The 21,428-nt window shown below is 45.7% G+C and overlaps 1 protein-coding gene across 2 annotated transcripts in view; it reads right to left on the minus strand.

Moving 5' to 3' along the window:
• The window catches only part of LOC133259644 (ubiquinol-cytochrome c reductase complex assembly factor 1), a 94,368-nt gene that overhangs the window by 1,797 nt on the left and 71,143 nt on the right, over positions 1–21,428 (minus strand). For both annotated transcript variants that reach the window (XM_061437377.1, XM_061437376.1), the window contains 2 exons: positions 6,210–6,287; positions 2,870–2,983 (listed from right to left, as the gene is read on the minus strand). In XM_061437377.1, coding sequence (XP_061293361.1) covers positions 2,870–2,983; positions 6,210–6,287 — 192 coding nt within the window. The remainder of the gene's footprint in view (positions 1–2,869; positions 2,984–6,209; positions 6,288–21,428) is intronic.

Here is a 21,428-nt window from a genome sequence, read left to right on the forward strand (position 1 = left end):
GTGTGCTGGGGGAGACATGTCCTTGGTGTGTTTGTGTATGTGTCTGTTAATTTCTCTTGTCTGAGAAAGGGGCCCATAAATAGTGATGTGTGTGTGTGTGTGTCTGTTAATTTAAGTTCCCTTGTCTGAGAAAGGGACACATAAATAGTGATGTGTACCCCACAGGTCGTAATAAGCACACCGCTAGTTTGTTCTTTAGTTGCTAAGTTGTGTCCAACTCTTTCGTGACCCCATGGACTGCAGCCCACCAGGTTCCTCTGTCCATGGGATTTCCCAGGCAAGAATACTAGAGTGGGTTGCCATTTCTTCCTCCAAAGGATCTTCTCGACCCAGGGATTGAACCCACATCTCCTGCATTGGCAGGCAGATTCTTTACCACTGAGCCACCAGGGAAGTCAGTAACTGCTAGTTACTGGAACTTAAAAGGATGCTTCTACTCTCCTCGAGTAGGCTCTCACCGCAGGGTTAGTGGGCGCCAGCTTCACCCCTCTAGGATGGCTCAGGGGGGTTATCCCCCTGAACAATGTGGAGATGGGACACTGACAGAGAACATGTACAGCTGCAGGGAGGGGTGGTCGGGCAGTTGGCAAGAGGCAGGGGCTCTAACGAGTGGCCAGGCCTTGGGTGATAGAGGCCTCCTCTGGAAGGATTCCCAAGCTCCTCCTAGTAAGGAGAAGAGAAATGCTTTACAGGAGACAGGCAAACTCCAGGGCAAGAGCTGGATCAGGGCAGGAGTCAGCACTGGATTCAAAAGATGAGGTTCCACTGTGGAGGTGAGAAGGCAACTGGGGGGCAAGGAGAGGTGGCAGGAGTCAGGAACCTCACCTTTGCCTCAGATCCAACTCCCTATCCCAAGAGACCCTCCACTCCTGCTGCTTCGTTTTTAGCCTTCGGACCCTCGTGCTCACCCTGTCATATATACCTCACGCCTGGATCTCCAATCTCCAGATCTGCTCTGCTGTCTTCCAGGGCAAGAGATCAACCGACACTGTTATCTTCCCTAAAACCCACTCTTCTTTTCAATTACTCCATTCTGTCCTTAATGCCACCACTTTGCCCATCTCCTGGGTAGAAACTCTCAATTTAATCTCTGATTGCGTCTCGGGTGATCTACCAGACCAACTGGCATCACGGCCAGGACCAGCCTCCTGGTCTTCCCTGATTCACTCGCTCAGACTTAGTCCCTCCTTTCTTCAGCCTTCCACAGCACTCTGTTCCTGCCTGCATACATCACAGACTGACTTATTCCAGGGGAGCCTTGTGCCTGACTGGCTTGACAAATCATGAGCTGGATCCTTGAGGGCAGGACTGGGTCTTAGTAATTTCTGCGCTCTCAACAGAGTGGCTGGCACAATAGGTGCTCAAAAGCTTTGCTGACAGAACTGGGTCCCCACCAAAGCTCACTGCTTGCCCAAGAGTTCCTTCACTGCTTTCCTACTGCCTGCCTCTCATCCGGGCACCAGGGGACTTCTTACGGGGGCACTGGTGTGGCAGTCCCTTCCTTCAGGGCCCTCAGAGAGGTCCCAGCTGTGCCCTTGCTGTGGCCCCTGGCACAAGCCCACCGCAGCCAATGGAAAAGTTGGGCTGGTCTCTCAGAAAACATAGCATTTGCTTTGCCAATTGCTGCTCCTGTCTGAGGGCGGGTCCAGTCAACAGTGTGAGCCTCAGAGTTCTCTGTGGGTGGGGTCCTCTGGCCACACTGCCTTCTTCCCGGCTCTGGCAGATCTGAAGAACGGTCAAACAGAAGTCCTGGCTTCTGGGGTTCTCTACCCTCTGGGTCTGAAGAGCCCTAGTATGTAGTTTTTCCAGTAATCACCCAGCTGACCCTGTCTTCTCCTCGGAGCCAGAGCCTGGCCTTCCCTTTCCTGGCTGTTGGAGGCTTGAAGGCCATGGACACAGGTGAATAAGGGAATGACTGTGAGGTGAGGCCCCTTCAGGTCCAGGAGCCAGGCCTACAAAGCAAAGGTGTGACTCATGGGACAGGCTGAGCTGATGAGCTGTCTGGAGCAGCTGAGCCTCTAGTGGCCGTATGAATCACCCAGCTGTGCAGCCTGACTCACTGGACGACCCTGGAAAAGCCTACATGTGCCTCTTGCCTGCCACTCAGCTCCCTCGTCCCTAACATATGGATTTCTCATCAATACAGAATTAGGGGGGCAGAGAGAACAGGAGTGAATTCTCCCTGGGCTCAAGGAAAACTGTGTAGTTAAGCAGTCCTCACTCGAGAGCTCTCTCTTAGAAGCTTTGAGAGCCCTGGGCAGCCAGAGGAGTGAGGGATGAAGCGGGGGGACCCTGCTTGACGACAGGTAGCAGCACCCAGTGGGGAAAGGATCATGGGATGCTGCCTGGAGCCCAATCCTGCTAGAAGCCAGGGGTTCAAAGTGGGTACACAGGGGAGCTGCTCTGCACCCCGTGCTGTGGCCTTACAAGTGGACTGTGTGCGCCCAGGATCCAGCATAGCACTGGCACACGGCAGACAGCCGAGTGTGCAGTGAATCAACAACTGCAGGTTTATGAAAGCAGCAGGCCACTCTGCCCTTGTTCTTCTGTTCCTACTTCCCGCCCCCTGACCTAGCTCATGACTGGATCCAAAGAAGGGGCTCTTTTTTTTCTGGGGAGGGGGTCAGTGAAGTAGAAAAGGAGAGCTTTATTGCTTTGCCAGGCAAAGAGAGACACATCGGGCTTCTGCCTCGAAAACCTCTGTGTCTCCCAGAAGGTGCTCTTTGTCTATGCCCGCTGCTGACGTGATTTGGTTAGAACTCCCTCACACTGGAGTCTGGGAACTCAGCCTCTCATGACCCTCTGAACTCCAGCAGCCACAGACCTCAGGAAGGGCCCTGGAGGGGAGGGGAGGGGAGGGGCTGCTCACCTGTTTCCTCACATACTCTACCAACAATTCAAGTTGTCGAGGGTCTTCGCATTTCTGGTTGAAGAAGGTTCTCCAGAGGGCGGCCGCCAGCCCATGGTCATCTGAAAGGATCCCCTGGAACACACAGCACAACTGGTCTTTTGGGGCGAACGGCAGAGCCAGGAGACAGAAGCTGGGGATATCGTGAAGACGCGGGCAACCCTAGGATCAGCTCAGAGGACGTGACACAGAAACAGGGCAAGTGCGTGGCAGAGCTGGGAGGGGTCTGAGAGGGCATGTGGCCTGCCCCCTTCATTCAATAGAGGAGGAAAGTGGGACCTAGAGGAGCCAAGCGGCTGGATAAAAAGGTGGAAGCAGAGATGTGGTCATGTCTGATGGGCCCTCCTGGCCACAGCTGCCTACAGCATCGCCAGGCCCAGCCAACACCCGAGAGGAGAGATGGGAGCAGCAATAGTTCTGGTGCCGTCCACAAGGAATGGGGTCAGCATATTGTGAGTGTATACTTTCTCTTAAGAACAGAGTGTTACGTGTTTTGCTCTCCTGGTCCAAGGACACACATCTGCACAGCAACTAGGTCTTTGGGGATGGGAGCCTGGCACCTTGGCCTCACTGTCACCCAGCTCTGGGGTGGCCCGGCCTCCTCCAAAGCAGAGGAACAGGCTGTCCGGCAGGACTGCCATGGGCCACAGGGGAGTGCTCAGAACCTGTGTGTGCCTACCATCGGCTGTCCTGGCACAGCAGAAAGCACACTGTTGGGAAGCCCAAATATCACAGAGGCCTGCATCATGGACTAGGGCCATGTTCTAGCTTAGAGCTCTGAGGAAGGAGAGGGGAGGGTCCTGCTTCCTGGGCAAGGGTGACTGAGGGACAGGCCCTGAGAAGCCGTTCTGTCCAGGTGCTAAGGCAGCATGTGGAACCAGAGGAAGTGCTGACTGGGCCTTGGAAGTCAGCTAGAAGGCCAGATCATGTCCTGGCCCTGTCAGTTTCCAGCTCAGAGATGGTGGGCAATTTACTAAACCCAAGTCTCAACTTTCCCATCTGTTAAATAGAGACTAAAATTGCTGCCCTACTTATAGCATCTTTGAATTATAAGACAGAACATAAAGGCATTTTGTGAAGTGTGATATGAAGATTAGGCTTTGACATGGAGCTGTGAACAGAACTGAAACAACAGTGGGATCTGGGGACTGGACTGCCTGAATTCAAATGGCAGCTCCGTCACTCGGCAACTGTGTGTCCTTTGGAAAGCCACTAGCCCTTCCTGAGCCCTGGTTTCTCATAACCTGAATGAGCCAAGTAACACCTGTGCCACAGAGTTGTGAGAATTAAGAGACAATGGTCATGGAAGGCTCTGTAAGCGGTAAGGACACTACACAAAGGGCCAGGATCACGTATTCGAGGTCCTGCTGTGGTCAGGCCCCCGGGGCACTGTGGTGCCTGAGGTTTGGCTTTAGGGCTGGGGCCAGGAAGGGCTGGGGCCAGTAGCGGGTACGGGCAGTTTGAAGGAAAAACTGTTCACCTGTCTCAAATGCCCCCTTGCTAAACACCCCCCACAATTCCACAGCTTAAGAGGCTGTCCTGGCACAATGGCTGAGTCGGGAAAACCAGCTTCTTCCGGCATATGGGGGACAGGAGCCAAGAACAAGCTCGGGCACATCACCGTTCTCCAAGCTATTTGCTAACACAACAGCCTGCCTGTGTCTGAAGTGCCCTGGGCACATGCCGGAGTGCTGCTGGCAGCAACTCATATGTGCTACATGAGAGGGAACAGGAGTGGGAGCGAGTATTATGAGGACTTAGAAAACGAGCCCAGAGCACAGGACAGCAAAAGCCCCGGGAGCCAGGGCCTGCCACAGACAGGCAGCCTCGGCGATGGGTGAGATGGCTGGGAAGGGGCAAATCTATAATCAACTACGAGGAACAGGATGATTCAGACTCAGGTTAACAATGATAGCAATGTGACTGGTTCAGACTGTCAAGAGCTTCTTGCCACACCTGGCTCTGATGACCAGGTGGAAACTGTATGCCGGGAAGAAATTGTTACCCTGGCTGGGAAGATAAGTGCGCTCAGAGGTTCTCGAGCGAAAGTGGTTAATGTGAGGTCACGGGATGGTGCTGACCAGCTCGAGTCAGGATGTGGTGGCTGGCACAGAGCAGGAGCACAATACAAGAGGCTGAATAGATCAGTGAGCCCCACTTCAGCCCTCTTCCCACCACAATGCTAGTAAGCTGAAGACAAATGGGAGACTGGTCTGAGGGAGGAAGCAGGAAAAAAATGGGTGCCTAGAAGGCAAAAATTAGTTTGCCTAACAGTTCTTCCACAGTCTACTAGAATAGTGACTTGTTTTCCCTCACGACACAAAAAAAGCATCCTTCGAGAAACTGAGATGCCTAGGTCTAGAGGAACTGAGAGGAAGCCAACGAACTCTGGCCCTGGAGGACCCTGGAAGTAGACTGTGGCCCAGGGGAGGAGCGGAGAATAGGAGAATAGTATTTACTATTTACTGGGCACAGAGTTTCCATTTGGGAAGATAAGAGAAAATCCTGGAGATGGCTAGTGGTCATGGCTGCTCAAACGTGAATATACTCAATGCCACTAAAATGTACACTTTAAAATGGTAAATTTTATGTTATGTAAATTTTGCAATAAAAAATGAGACAGATCTAAATGTCATTAGGTAGGACATCCAAGATATACTGCTCAGTTAAAAAAAGCAAGTTACAGAATGGTGAGCGTAGTATAACTTTCATTTGCATAAAGAAAACAAATCCGTAGGTGCTTGTGTATGTACAGGTAACATCTGTAAGGACACCCAATAAACTATTAACAAGGTTTTCCTCTGGGACAGGGAGCTGGGCAGGCGAGAAAAGGGGCCTTCTATTTTCTATTTCAACCATTTAGGCAGAGTTTCATGAATTTTTAAATGAGTGCGTACTGCTTTTATAACTGAAGCCCCCAAAAGCGTGTGACTTGTCTGGCAGACCGTGTTGCTGATGTGGGCATGCCTTCCTCTCTCTGGAGCATCTGGGGCTGAGATATTGACCGACCTGCCTGTGTCCCTCCATCCAGCACCCCACAGGCACTCAATAAACGCCAGCTAGTTGAATGATCTGGCCATACTATGTAGTGCATGCTTTCTCAAGTACCAGGCAAACTGCTGGGCGCACTCATTCTGGTTGCTGAGTCAATGAAGGTGAGGAAATAGTAAAATACTAAGTAAAACAGTAAAATAATGGCAGGCAGTGACGACGGCCCCTGAAGCTTCTTTCAGAAGTTCTCATCGACAGCCTTTGTTGGGGGAGGTCACTGTTCTGTCCAAGGCTTGGTAAACCATCTTACCTCATCATATCCTAAGATTGCGGCATAGAAGTTATTTGTCATAAGCATCATGTTCTTCTTCAGGATATAGGGATTAACCTACAGAAACAAAATGGCAAAAACAAAAGTATAAAAGAAAGGAAAAAAACCATAAAGTATGATTTTTGGCTCCTGACTGACACGGACAGCAGAACCAAGAAAGAAGGCCCCTGACAGGTCAAACTCCCACCCCATCCTCCTATTTCCCTGCTCTGTCAGGATTCTCCCCAATTTGACAACTTCTTTTAGACTTTGGTCCCGAATTATACAAAGCAGTACTCAGTTTTATGAACTAAGCCCCAACTACATGTCAGGCTCTGTGCTGGATCCTATGAACACAAAGAAAAAGAAACGGCTTCTTGACTGGAGTAGCACATTGTCTAGTAAAAACAGACCTGTATTAATAAAAAAAAAAAAAAACCACACTGCAACATGTTACCTCCAATTCTATCCCCAAAGTGGGGAGCGATAAGTAAACTTTAGTACAAATGGTCTCTGCTTGGGGCGGGGGTGGTGGTGCTGCCGCGAAGTTCTCTAAGGAGGCGATGTTTAACTGGACCTCAGAGGAAGAGTAGTCTGACGAGAGAGCTGGGGGGTAGGAAAGAGGACATTCGAGACACAGGGAATAAGCTGTACAAGGTGCAGGGGCAGGAAAGAAAATGAGGGAGGGCGAATGGGCAGGAACAGAAAGGAGTCTGATGCAGCAAAAGCACAAACGAAGTGGCCAGAGGTGGGAAGAGGAGGAAGAGAGGCCGGGCTGTGAGTGAGATGCTGAGGAGAAAGGCGAGCCCCTGAGGCTGTGAAGAGGAGGGGAGAACAGGATGGGCTGAACTAGTGAGACTGTTCATGTGAACGGACTGTTCCAGAAACGCAATGTCAGTGAGACTGTGGAGCCTCAGGTAGAACTCCTCTCAGGAACAGCCAGGTGAGCCTGAGGAACCCAGAGTGCAGTTCACGAAACCTCTTAAACAGGATAAAACTTTGACTCTGGGAATCTGACCTCCAGGAATATGCTTAGGGAAAGGGGTCCATGTTTCATTCCTCTCTGGCATCCCAGCAGAAAACTTGGTGTCAAACGTAATACATAGAAAGGGCTCGTTGACTATTTAAATGGACAAGTTTCAGAAACAACCCTGTCATTTGGAATTTTATATGGAGAATAAGGTTTGTGCTTAACAACTGTGACCGTTGCCCACCATCATCTTCTCCATTTACTGAGCACCTGTTATGGGCCATGTGCTTTACGGACATCATCTCTTCTGCCACTGGAGCTCAGAGAGGTAGATGTGCTATCATCATGCCTTTATAGACACAGAAAACTGAGACTCAGATAGGTGAGGTGACGTGCTCTAGATCCCACAGCAAAGTAGTGATGAAGTATCCAGGTCAGTCTGAATCCCAAGTCCATGTGCCTGACATTCCACCAGGTTCCTGCCTCCGGGAAGATGATTTTATTTTGGGTCATAAATCAAATACTGAATGATTTCATCCTGTGGTTTATCACTAGTCTCTGAAGAAGGGCAGAAAGGAGTACTGAAAGGATCTGGAGTTAGTCAGAAAACCTGGGTTCAAGTCATAATTCTGCTGTATACCTAGGATGCAATCTTGGGCAAGTCAAGCAACCTATCTATGTCCTTGTCTTTGAAATGCCCTACACAGAGGACTGGTTTGTAGAGCAAATGAATTAGCATGTACTTCATTCATCTGTTCACTCATTCATTTATTCCACGATGTATGCTGAAAGCCTTGGTAAGCTGCAAAGTGCTCTGCAAATGCAAGGAATTATGAGTAATTCCTTCTGGTTTGTTTATATAAAACTAAAACCAGCTCCAATACTTTATAGTCATGGACAGTTTTCAAAAAGAGAGAGAGAGAATTGTGAGACTCAAGACTGGAAAATGTGAGACTGGACGCAGCCAGTGGTGCAACCCACGACCTTTCCCACCCCACCTTCACCCAGGCCAAAACAGCCGTCCGTCTTTTGTGTTCCCAGAGCTCTCTGTCCACACTTCTCCTGGAGACACACCTGTCCCCTAGGGCACCAACCTGTCCCACTAGTTTTCGAGCAGCCCAAAGGCCATGAGGAACTCCGTCTGATGAATCTCAACACCCCCGACACCTAGGCTAGTGCCTGGCCAGAGCAGGGTTTAGGGCTGGCATGCTGAGGACTAAATCCTCACAAGGCCTGAGTGCCACACAGAGTGTGTTCTATCCAGTCACATCCTTCTGTCTGCTTCCCTTTATTGCTCCTGAGTACCTTCCGTGTTTCAGAGATTTCAGAACTGCTGAACTTCTTACTGTACCATCTTCCACTATGGGCTAAGGTAGAATCAAGAAACAGGCCAGAGCTTGAGTTACTTCCTTCTGCAAGGAGATGGTGGGACTACAATCCATCCTCCTGCTGAGGGGCTCCTCTCCCTCCTCCCGTATGAGTCATTCTAACTGTGCAAGAACCAGAGTGGGACACCCCTGAGGGTCCAGTGGTTAAGACTTTGCCTTCCAATGCAGGGGGTGCAGGTTTGATCCCTGGTTAGGGAGCTAAGATCCCACAAGCCTCGCAGCCAGAAACCAAAACATAAAACAGAAGCCAATGTTGTAACAAAGTAAATAAAGACTTTAAAAATGGTCCACATCAAAAAAAATCTTAAAAAAAAAAAGAATCAGGGCCACAAGGGATGATGTCAGAGATGTCGAGCACAAAGGCAGCAAATGTCCGAGGTAAACATTCACTGACCTGCTCAGCAGAGCTGGCTTGTGTGCTACATCAAACCAGTCAGCTTTAGAGCTGGAAGGGCCCTCAGACGTCACCTTGCTCATCCCTTTGAGGAAATGGTGAACTGAGACCCCAAAGGGGAAGGGACGCCGCCCCCCAAGTACCACATCAACTTAGTCTCAGAGCCAAGATTAGAACTAATTTCACCATGTGCAAGGCATTTCCAGAGATCACCAACACATTAACATGCAAATTTCAATTCCTGCTTTCCAATAAGGCTCATTTACATACAGCATCCTTTCTCCTCTTGGGATGCACCTGAGTTCTGGCCCACTATTGCCCAGAAGGAATGGAGAGGAGCAGTCCAATTCCTTATAAGCAAGGATCCTCTACCTCCTGGTTCTCTATTCTAACTCTGGTGACCTATAAGCTGCCTTTCCCCTCACCTCCAGCTGAGAGGTGGCAAGCTGCCATAGCTAGGAATGGTTTTTAGATCTCATCACTGAAGCAGGATTAGATCATGAAAGGGGCCCTTCCTGGAAGAGGGTGGAAGCTCCATCAACGCAGACACATGATCTGCAGGCAACAGGTGAGGGTAAGTGACAGCAGCTTCCTGAACTACTGGACTCGCCCTTCAGGGCCCTTCTAACCAGCCTAGCAGCCCAAGGGGGCTGGGTATTCCCTCTGGTGAATCTCCGCTGAGGCTTCCCAGGTGGCTCGGCAGTGATGACTCCGCCTGCCAACGCAGATGTGGGTTCAATCCCTGGGTCGGGAAGATTCCCTGGAGAAGGCAATAGCAACCCACTCCAGTATTCTTGCCTGGAGAATTCCATGGAGAGAGGAGCCTGGCGGGCTACAGTCCATGGGGTCACAGAGAGTCAGACCTGACTGAGCAACTGAGCACAGACAACACACAGGACCTCTGCTGGGATCTTATTCCCTCACTTAAGCTTTTGTCTGCTGGTGTGCAGGTCCTCACTGCCAGATAATTCCATATGGAGCACCCTGCCCATGAATACATAGACAAATCAGATGAGAAACTCTCCCCAGCTAATGCTGGGTTGTTCTCTTATTAAACGCTTCTCCTTTCCATAATGCTTTGCTTTTTTATAAAAACCCATACATATAGCACCACCACAAGGAAAAGGTTCCTTTTATATCAGTTACTCATATTTTCCCATTTATTTAAGCTATTAAAATTCATGCAGATATTTTATAAGCCATCAGGATTTGGTGACTGCTATTACTGAATGTTTAATAATAAACGAAACAGAAGAAATCAGAGGGTTAAATGATGACTGCAATTCCTGTAATGACTTAATTAAATTTTTATTGAGTACATAAACTATGATGTCACTTCTAGCCAACCATGGGTCTGCTTTCCTAGCATGTCACAGGGTGGGAGCACTCGATAGGAGGCTAGGCTAAATGAGCAGCAAGTCTCAGCTGAAATGGGGAGGGGAGCGAGGCTCATGTAACACACTCAATAAATTATCCGTTCATTTTTAAACAAAGTCCATGAGTTATAATATATTTGCCGTGCACTTTTTATGACATAATAAAAACGTTACCTTAAGGATTACTTAACACATACTACAAATGTTACAGCAGAGGCAGGCACAAGGGGCAAAGAAAACAAACACGCGCGGGCCAGGGACGGGCTGGAGTCTGCGTCCCGGGGGGCAGCACAGTGCATTAAAAAGGCAGTGCAAAACTGGTGGGGGGCGCGGGGGACAGGAGTTCAGGGCTACTAATCAGCAGATTAATGAATGAGACAAGCAACAGGGAGCACAAGTAGAGCAATAATGAATCTTGCAAGGCACATGCTTAATTAATGTAGTATTCTCAAGGAGGAATATTTGCTTTAAAGAGATGCCAGTTCGTCTGAGGCCAGTTTGCTGCCCTCTTTCCCCTTTTCCCTGTCGCTACTCTTAAAGACATTTATGTGGCTCCTTAACGGAGGAACTGATGATGGAGGGACTGATGGAAGATCAAGTTGAAACTCTTCCGTGAGCTCTGTAAGGTTCCTAGTGTTCCTAGTTCTTGGTCGTCTTTCCTGCCTCACCTCCTCCCGTCTCCCTACTTCTATCTCACCCTCTGTCAGAGTAAACGATGTGCAATTTCCACAAACATGTCATGTTCTCTCCTGGGTCTCAAGCATACTGCTGCCAGGAATCCTCCTTTCTTTATCCACAGGGATGCTAAGTCCTTCTTATCCTCTAAGACTTAGCTTACAAACGATGTCTTCTAAAAAGCCTCCTCTCTCCCCAGTCTACAGGTGACACAAAAGTGTCTCAGAAACAGTCCCCATAATTCACTATTTACCATGTGCCAAGAACCACGCTAAGAGCTTCATACACATAAGCTCACTAAATCTTTCCCAGTGACTGAGATAGGTGCTATTAACTATCCCCACTTTAGAGAAGAGGAAACTGTTATCTGGGAAGGTTAAGGTTATACAGCTAGGAAATAGTGGGTCAGGATTAGAATACAGGGCAGTTCGACTTCGATGCTTACCTATGCTGGAACAAACACCATAAACAATGTGGCTGCCCTTCCATGTGGCCTGCGTCTCAGGTTATCAGTGGAGGCAGGGCTAAAAGCTCCTACGTGTGGGCGTTGTGTGTGTGCTCAGTCACTTGGTTGTGTCCGACTCTGCAACCCCATGGAGTGTAGCCTGCTGGGCTCCTCTTGTCCACTGAATTTTTCAACCAAAATACTGGAGCAGGTTTGCCGTTTTAAATCCTCTTCCAGAGGATCTTCTTGCCCCAGGGATAAATCCCATGTCTCGTGTCTCCTGCACTGTCAAGCAAGTTCTTTACCACCAGTGCCGCTATGGTTGTGGGTAAAAACAACTCAGATATTCCCAATTACAAGGGTAGCTAGGAGTGGGCTACCAGATGGGTGATCAGTGGCCAATTACTAATATTAAAACATCAGACGTCTCCAGTAAAAGCTAAGCCCCATTCCTGGGTAAACTGGGGACAAAGGTATAATTATGGTGCAGGAGAAGAGAATGAAAGAAAGTCAGCAAGGGCAACACAAGAACTGATGAGCGTGAAGGTAATAATAAACGTTAAGGCTACTGAGGCAAAGCTGCTAACAGGAGCAGGCTAATAAGAATTTATTAGAATGAAAGAATGATAAAGGGTGCCTAGAACTGCTGACTGAAGCATAAGTATCAAATTCAATGTAAGGCTATAATGCAGCACAAAAGATAGCGAGTCAAGTCTCAGTTGTCTTTCTAGGGATTAGTAATGACAACACCAACACTGCAATGTCAACACCACAGGCTATAGTTATTGCGTGGCAACAGGCTAATGTGCACTGAACATCAGCCAGTGTAATGTTAGAAATGAGTTCACTGTGCAGTATTATGAGAAATACACAGCAACAGTGAAAACAGAAGGGCACATGGAGAGACCAAATACACGTGTGCATGTAACTCACTTGCATTATAAATGAAAGGTCTACCGAAGATCTTTTAGCAATGATCACAAAACCCAACAAATACAACTCTGTGTGTTGTGTGTGCATTCAGTAGGTCCAGGGAAAACTGTGTTAAGACCAAGAAGAAAAGGAAAAATCATAAAAGATGGACATTTTCTTTTCCTTTTTTTTTAAAGAAAATGTGAACATTTGAGTATAACATGTGCCAGTTGTGATGAAAAACCAACTTAAACATGGCATGAGATAATCCTTACATCTCATCTTAATAAATAATTTCAAACGTTTAATGCACAAAGAGAAGCTTGCTACACTGAAATGCCTTTAAAAATATTTTTCCTTATTATTTATTTGTATGTTTTGAAAGTCCCAGTTTTACTGCTTGGGATCTGAATACTCAAGATCTGTATAGCTTGATAATGTTCTAAAAAACAAAGCTGTGAATTTCTCAATATGAAATTCTGAATGGTTACAAAGTACAGGAGCCTTTTCCTCAGGCTTGGAAAACAGCAAAGCAAGAGATGGCTGTCTGTGGAAGTTAGTCATTTACTCTCTTGACAAGGCATTCAAACACATCCGCAAGCCTGTAATCACCCTGAAAAGAAGCTGATGGGGTACAGTAAGGTCCTGGGAAGATCAAACTATCACGCCAAGTTAATTTTCTTCCATGTCAAGACACACAAGGTGAGAGGGAGATAGCCATAATCTCTAATTTCTGAAGTTTCTGAACACATCTCATGCATATTGATAGCGGTATCAACACCGGCTTCAAAGAGTGGCTCTTTTAACAACAGCACTGATAGCACGACATCCTAAAGGAAACAATTCGGGGGCGGGGTGGGCCCTCTCTGTACTGCTCATAATTATGATAGTGGAGGCAGCAATGATGAACATACATCACATTCGATTTGACAATGTTTCCATGTGTATGATCTTATTTGCGCCTCACAACCATAATAACCTTGCCCTCCAAGATCTCATAGACTGATTGTTGTCCTGAATCTATAAACAAGGAAACAGAAGCTCAAAGATGTTAAGTAACTTGCCCCAAAGTCACACCCTGCTTTTGTGTTAGCAGTCAGGGCTGGAACTTTTATCTCAGACAGCTGGTACCTAAATCTAGCGTCTTCTCTCCAGTTATCACACCTTTCTGTATCTGATGAGTCATATCGGAAATGGAGAATCACATAAGCAAAAAGCTCCAACTGCTAATTTCAGTACTTTGGAAAACAAAAGTAAAATGGAAATGACTCTGAAGTGTTGAAAAATCATCTTAGGAACAAGACGAGACTCAACAAGGTCAAATGCACAGTAGCACATCTAGGACAAAATAACAGGATGAAGGAGGGTCTGACTATGGAGTCATAATTAAGACCCAGAGCAAATTCCTGATCATGAGCTGAGAAGTGTGATAGGGATAATCATAACTGAATATATCAAAAGAAATGCAGTCTGCAAAGCTCCGAAAGTTTTCCTTCCTCTATTATTGTAATAGTCAAGTCTTTTGTTTTAGCTACAGTACTTAAGAATAAACATGAGGAAACCAGATAAATTTCAGTGAAGAATGTCAGATAGGAATGATCACACTGCGTTGGCACCGGTCACAAGGCAGGACAGTTGATTCTATGGCCAACAGAAATACTCAAGAGGCTATTCCGCAGGTTGGCCTCATGGCTTATATCATCAGCCTCAATGGATCAGCGGATCCTGGAAGTATCTGATACTACCTGAATGGACATCACTCATTCTTTCTGTATCCCTTCCCTGGGGCCTTCCTACTCCTCTCCCACTCCATGAGCTAGTAGGCCGCTGATCCCAGAACTTTGTTTCCTCATCACAGACAGAGACGGGCCCAGAATCTAAGCTAATCTAATCAGACTGTTGTTTCTGTCTAGAAACATCCAAAGATAAAAAGACAGCTAAAGCTGGATCATCCCAAAGAGGATACTAACTCCCTATTGCTAACACTAGGATCCCTGACTCCCTTGTATCTTTCCTACCTGAGGCCGGTCCTTAAACTGTCCTTTCCATCCTATGAGCCTTAGTTAGCCCCCAGTAATCCCTTGCTTGTTTAAATTAGCTGTGGTCTCTGTTGCGTGCTCATTCATCAACTCAATGAAACCTCTCCATAATAATACCATTAGCTAACATTTGCTGAATGCTTGCCATGTGCCAGCAACTGTATTAAAAACTTTGTATGAGTTATTTCTTTAATCTTCACAATAATCCTAAAAAGGGGGTGTTACTGTCCCCACTTTATAGAAAAAAATTACTGTTTTCTGTTAATATTTTTATCAGGAAGACTTACTGTATTATTTTAATAATCTGTTTACAAGTTGTCCCCCCACCCATTCATTGCCTTAGACTGCAAACTCCCTGAGGGCAAAGATGGCCACACTGCTCAGCACATGTCTCTAAAATGAATCAGTATAGTACTTCCTGTCATGATTACCTCTTATATTATTGATGCCCAGGCACTTTACCAATCTTAAGATGATTTCCTGAGTACGAAGATTTGGGAAGGCGTTGAACAACTCTGATACATGCTGCTGCTGCTTTCGTGGTTTTCAAACACAATTCTACTCTAGCTTGAGGACGTCCAACTCCTGTTCTTTCAGTCTGTTTTCACATCACCTCTGAAACGCCATACCTCTCTCAAAGCAATCTCTTCCACTGAAACAAGTTTCAAGACCACTTTTAGTTCTATTACTACCATCTGCTTGAATCAAAATGCATACACAAACAGTTTGAAGTAAAAAGGAGTTTGTGATTGAAATTCAGAGAAAGAATTTTGTGGTTACCAGGGTAAGAAAACATCAAGTGGGCGACTGAAGTTTTTCCTTCTCATGCTAACAAGATAATAGCTGATTAACTCTGTGATGTGAACAGATTAAACATTAACAGGCCTTTGATCCCTACCTGCTCTATCACAAGTGCTATAGAAAAGTAATTCGGAAACTTTCGAAGAAGTGCTTTTCTGCTTATATTTCCAAATTGAAGAAAGGACTTATGCTCTGCAAACAAGTGCTAACGCATTGGTTTTCTGTCATTAAATACAAGATTTGGAAAGTGAAAACTGTTTAATTTCTCAGTGGTCACTGATGGCCAATAAGCAAGTTAAAACCAGTTATCAAGACAATTATCTAAAGCATAAACAAAGGATAATTCCATTTACACCTACTAGGATGGCTATAATTTTTTAAAAAGAAAAACAACAAGCATTGATAAGGATGCAGGAAAATTTGAACTTTCATGCATTACTGGTGGGAATGTAAAATGGTACAGGTGTTATGCAAAATAGTTTGGTGATTTCTCAAAAGGTTAAACATAGAACTACCCTATGACTCAGTAATTCCACTCCTCACTATATATCCTAAAGAACTAAGACTTGAGACTGCAACAGATATTTGTATACCAATGTTCGTATCAACATTATTTACACTAGCTACACTATTTACATTATTTACAACAGATGTTGATAAACAAAGTGTTTATCAACAGATGAATGGATAGACAAAAAGGGTATATACCTACAATGGAGTATTACTCAGACATAAAAAGGAATAAAATTTTGATATACGCTATAATATGGATGAATCTTGTTTTTTTCTTTTTAATTTCTTTATTTTAGTTGGAGGCTAATTACTTTATAATTTTGTAGTGGTTTTTGCCATACAGTGATATGAATCAGCCATGGGTTTACATGTGTTCCCCATCCTGAACCCCCCTCTCACCTCCCTCCCAATCCCATCCCTCTGTGTCATCCCAGTGCACCAGCCCTGAGCACCCTGTCTCAGGCATCAAACCTGGACTGGAGATCTGTTTCATATATGATAATATACATGTTTAAATGCTTTTCTCTCAGATCATCCCACCCTCGCCTTCTCCCACAGAGTCTAAAAGACTGTTCTATACATCTGTGTCTCTTTTGCTGTCTTGCATATAGGGTTATCGTTACCATCTTTCTAAATCCATATATATGTGTTAGTATACTGTATTGGTGTTTTTCTGTCTGGCTTACTTCACTCTATATAATAGGCTCCAGTTTCAATGGACGAACCTTGAAAACATCATGCCTAGTGAAATAAATCAGACACAGAAGGACAAATAATGTATCATTCCCCCATAGGAGGTACCCAAGACAGGTAAATTCATAGAGACAGAAAGTAGAAGAGGTTACCACAACCTGGGCAGAGTGGAAATGGGGGACTTACTTAATGGGCATGGAGTTTTTACTAGGAATGATGAAGAAATTTGGGGGCTAGATAGACAGTGGTGATGGTTACCCAACATTGTGACTGTATTTAATGCCAATAAATTGTATACCTATGAGTGGTTAAAATGACCACAATAAAAGATAACTCCAAGTGGTTCTTCCCACACAAGTATTTCAATCTGTGACTTAACCATGTATATGTATTTATTAAAACCTCTCATGGTATTTCTTGATTCTGAGCTGTAGTGTCATGAAGCAATTTATATTCCTTGCTAGACCATAAGCTGTCTGAATGCAGAATTCTTCATCACCTTCAACATGTTTGATAAGTATATACTGAGTGCCTATCATATTTTAGGCATACTGGGTGTATAAGATGAAACCAGGTAAAACCCAGTACCTGTCCTCAAGAAATCTGTAATCTTATGTGACAACAAATGACTGGAACAGCATACCGTAGGTTAAAAATGGCAATGGTGAGTCTGGGGACTCAAAGGCTTCAGAGATGAAATAATATTTATTACACTGGGTATTAAAGCATGAAGAGGGATCTGTACTTTTCAGACCAAAAGAATAGCATGTGTAAAGTCACAGAGAGCTGAACAACTACAGCATCCTCAGAGGAAAATCTACAACAAAGAGCTCATGATGGGAAGAAGAAGGCAGAGCTGGAAAGGCAGTTTATGTCTGACTGCAGATGGCCCTGAATGCCACATGAAGAAAAGACAAAGAAGAGTTCTAAGCACAGGGAAGCTGCATGGAGAGGTCTGTTGTTATTGTTGTTTTATTGAAGTATAGTTGATTTACAAAGCTGTGTTAGTTTCAGGTGTACAGCAAAGTGACTCATACATATATAAATATGGATAATTATATTTAATTCTTTTTCTGATTCTTTTTCCATTTTACGTTATTACAAGATATTGAATATAGTTCCCTGTGCTATTGGATAGATTGGGTTTCCTTGTTCTTTTTGTGTTTTTAATTAATTTGTTTTTATTTTTGGCTGCACTTCGTCTTTGTTGTGCGTGGGCTTTCTCTAGCTGCAGGGAGTGGTGGCTACTCTTCATTGCGGTGCACGGGCTTCTCCTTGCAGTTGCTTCACTTGTGGCGGAGCATGGGCTCTAGGTGGTCAGGCTTCAGTAGTTGCAGCTTGGGGGCTCAGTACTTGTGGCACACAAGGCATGTGACATCTTCCTGCACCAGGGATCGAAACAGTGTCCCCTGCGCCTGGCAGGCAGATTCTTAACCACTGGACCACCAGGGAAGCCCCTGCATAGATTTGTTTTTGAGAAGTAACCTGGCAAGTACAAACCATATACCTGGGGAAGGGTTGGAGGCAGGAATACCAGGAGGCTGCTGCACTGGCTCAGGTGAAAGTTGGTAAGAAACTGAATTAATGTAAGTGACAAAAGGAATAAAGAGGAAAAAGTCCAGCAAGATCAACAGGATTTGATTATCAAGTGAATGTGGAGCAGAAGGTGAGACTTGCACAGAATCAGACCTCACTGAGTGCCAGCTGAGAAAAAGAATGCAACTGTTACATGCAATCCTCGGCTGCTGACTTGCTGACCCTGGCGGCACTAAGCACAGACAACCAGTCTTGCAGGGTTTTAGCAGTCACGGTGCCCTCAACGTCACTTATGTTGGGGTAATGGAAAATCTTACTTGGACAAGATGTAATACGAGCAAGATGTGTATTTAGCTTGAGCCTGCAGGCGTCTCCAACGGAGCAGCAGTATAGCACACCAGGGCCGAGGAGCCCGGGCCCCTTTCTCTCACTAATCTGTTCACTATGGGTCAGTGATTGTCATTCTTCTGGGTTCTCTGCATTCTACCTGAAACCATGAGATCTGATTTGAGTCAGCAAGAAGATATGGACACATGGGGTTTCCAGAGACACTTGCAGGCTCCCAATTGCCCCTTGGACCTCATGACTGCCATCTGTAAGTGCAGAAAAGCTGCAGGCACAACTTAGCTTTTTTAATGTTCTTCTATTAAATTTAGGCAGACTGGGGACAGTGGAAAACCAGAGGATGCTTGTTCCCCCCATCAATGCTGGCCATCTCAAGTGCATAGACATACAAGCCAAACAGCTGAAGATGGATACTTAAAAAGTTCAAGAGCTCTTTGCTAACAGAGCCTGGGCACTCTTCACTTGCCCTGGGTGCTGAGGATCTAAACAAAGAGAGGACCTAAAGGCAACACTGGGCTCACAGGCCCCAGCCAGAGTCTGTTCCCACTCAGCGACTCCAAGACAGACATCATGTTACCTGGACCACAATGGTTTTTCAGAAGATCCAAAATCTAGTCCCTTCCTGATATTGAGATTCCTATCCCTTTTATCAGTCATGAATTCTCCTTCTATGCAGGAATGGGGAACGAAAGAGACAGGCAACCCTAATTAACTGAATCATACATGTTAACTGGTGACCCAAGCAGGGCAGAGGAAGTCAGACCAAAGTCCACAGTCCCAAACAGAAAAGTGGACATTTCCATTGTTCTGTTTGGATCACAGAATGCTTATCTGTCACTGTTTTTTCCTTACTGCTTACTGTTCAGCACCATACAACTTCCAAAATACTGACTCTGTGGTAATCTGAGAAAGAAGTTGTTCCCTGTTGTAGAGATGAGGAAACAAAGGCTCAGAGAGGTCAGATGACTTGCCTAATTATCGCTCAGCTCATAAACGCTCAAGATGTTCACAGAAACAAGGTGTTCTGACTCCTAGTCCAACATTTTTTTAAGGCTCAAAACAGATGTGCTGTTCAGCTGCTAGCTTATAGAACCTTGACTCCCTGGTGGCTCAGACGGTAAAGTGTCTGTCTACAATGCAGGAGACCCGGGTTCGATCCCTGGGTTGGGAAAATCCCCTGGAGAAGGAAATGGCAATCCACTCTAGGACTATCGCCTGGAAAATCCCATGGACAGAGGAGCCTGGTAGGCTACAGTCCATGGGGTCGCAAAGAGTCAGACATGACTGAGCGAATAATTTCATTAATTTCAGGAGTATCCTGGGAATGGCTGAGCCTGGATTCTGAGGAGGAGTGATATGATTAATCATGCTCAAGTAATGAGGGATCCATGGGTGAGGCAAAGAATGACGTCCAAATACCCCCTGACAATGGAAGGACACTTAGCCTTATAAGCTCTGCAACCCCATCTCTTAAGGTAATTCTTTTTCCTTTTTCCCATACAACATTCTTAAAAGGATAGGCATTTTATAAAAGAAAAACAAATGCTGGAATGCTATTATCTGTTTAAGAGATGCTCTCTCTCTAGTATTCAAGCCCCACTCAAACCTAAGAAATGCTCTGAAGTCTAAGTAAATTCTGGGCCCAAAAGCTCCATTTCCCTCCTTGTGACTCAGAAAGACAGATCTCTGAGTCTCTGTTTTTCCATTCAAACTATGCAAAATTGCCTTTTTTCTTTTTAGATTATTGCATGAGAAAAAAAAATGCTTAACAGTTAAGTAATAAAGTTTATAGCATCAAACACCTATCTCAGTCCCAGGCACTGTTCAGAAAGTCTCCTGTGTGGTGACTCGTTCACCCTCCACACTGCTGGAAGGTGAGGCAGGTAACACAGCTACTCCTATTCTACAGAGAGAAAACGGAGGCACATAGATTAAGACCGTGCCCAGGGACACATAGCAGGCAGGACCTGAGCCCAAGCGCTCTCCAAGTCTATGGCACTGCCTTGGACAGGAGGTGACAAGCCCGACCCACTCCGCCATGAGCCCAGGGCCTGACAGGCTCCATCCCTCCCTTCGGCACTGGGGGCTGCCTAGCTTCCTGCACCATCCTGTCAGCACGCTCAACCCTGCCCTGGGCCAGCTTCTCTAGGTAAAGTCTGTGGCAAAAACAGAACATAAAGCAACAAAAACCAGGTGAACTCTATCTTACTTGTTTATCTATTGAGTTTGGGAATTAACCTATGAAAGATTCAACTTCATTTCTCTTCTTGGCAGAGACTAGATTGTAAACCCTGTAAGATCATTTCTCTATAATATACTCTCTACCAACAGCATTTAGAGATTAGCATGTGGTTAAAGACCAAATAAATGAATGAGTGGATAAATGAATACTACGTGAAAACAATCCTTAACAGAGCCATACAAATTAATAATGTTGCTGGACCTCAAGGAAAAAAAAATTCAACAATACCTTCATCATTCAATAAATGTGTATTTGTGCTAACCATGTACCAAGCACTGTTCTAGGAGCTGAGGTGACAGCAATAAATAAGACACGATTTCTGAACTCCTGGAGCTGACATTCTAGGAAGGGAGGAGGGCTCACAATAAGCACAACAAAACACACAGGATGCTAGATAGTAATTTAGTGCTATTACTCCAATCCTGTCATTCAAGATCCCTAAGATGAGAAGTGCCTGTGTGTGGTGTACAGATATGGGGATGGGCTGGGAGCCTGCTGTTGCTAACAGCTGGCCAGCAGTGATGTGAAGAACTACTCAAGGACAAAACCAGGGATGTTTGATGGAAACTCCACTGTAAGTTCCTGGAAAATAAGGCCATGTGGTCCCAACACAGAGTAGGCACTGAGAGAACACCTGATGGTGCAGGGGATCTGGGCACTGTAGGAAGGGAGATTGGGAAGCCCCAGGCCTCCATGTGTATCACTCTGCTCTGCAACCCTGCCAGATGAGAAGGGGTCAGGGGAGTAGCTGAGGAAAATGTATCAAGAAAATGTGATTCAGAATATACTTTACCTAGCACAGATATCTCAATACACTTGTTAGTTTTTAAAAGGATTATCTTTACTTCAGTCTTTTCTTCCCCTTGAAGCCCCTTACCATGCAACAAAAT

This window comes from Bos javanicus, chromosome 13 (assembly GCF_032452875.1).
Source record: "Bos javanicus breed banteng chromosome 13, ARS-OSU_banteng_1.0, whole genome shotgun sequence".
Classification (NCBI taxonomy): Eukaryota; Metazoa; Chordata; class Mammalia; order Artiodactyla; family Bovidae; genus Bos; species Bos javanicus.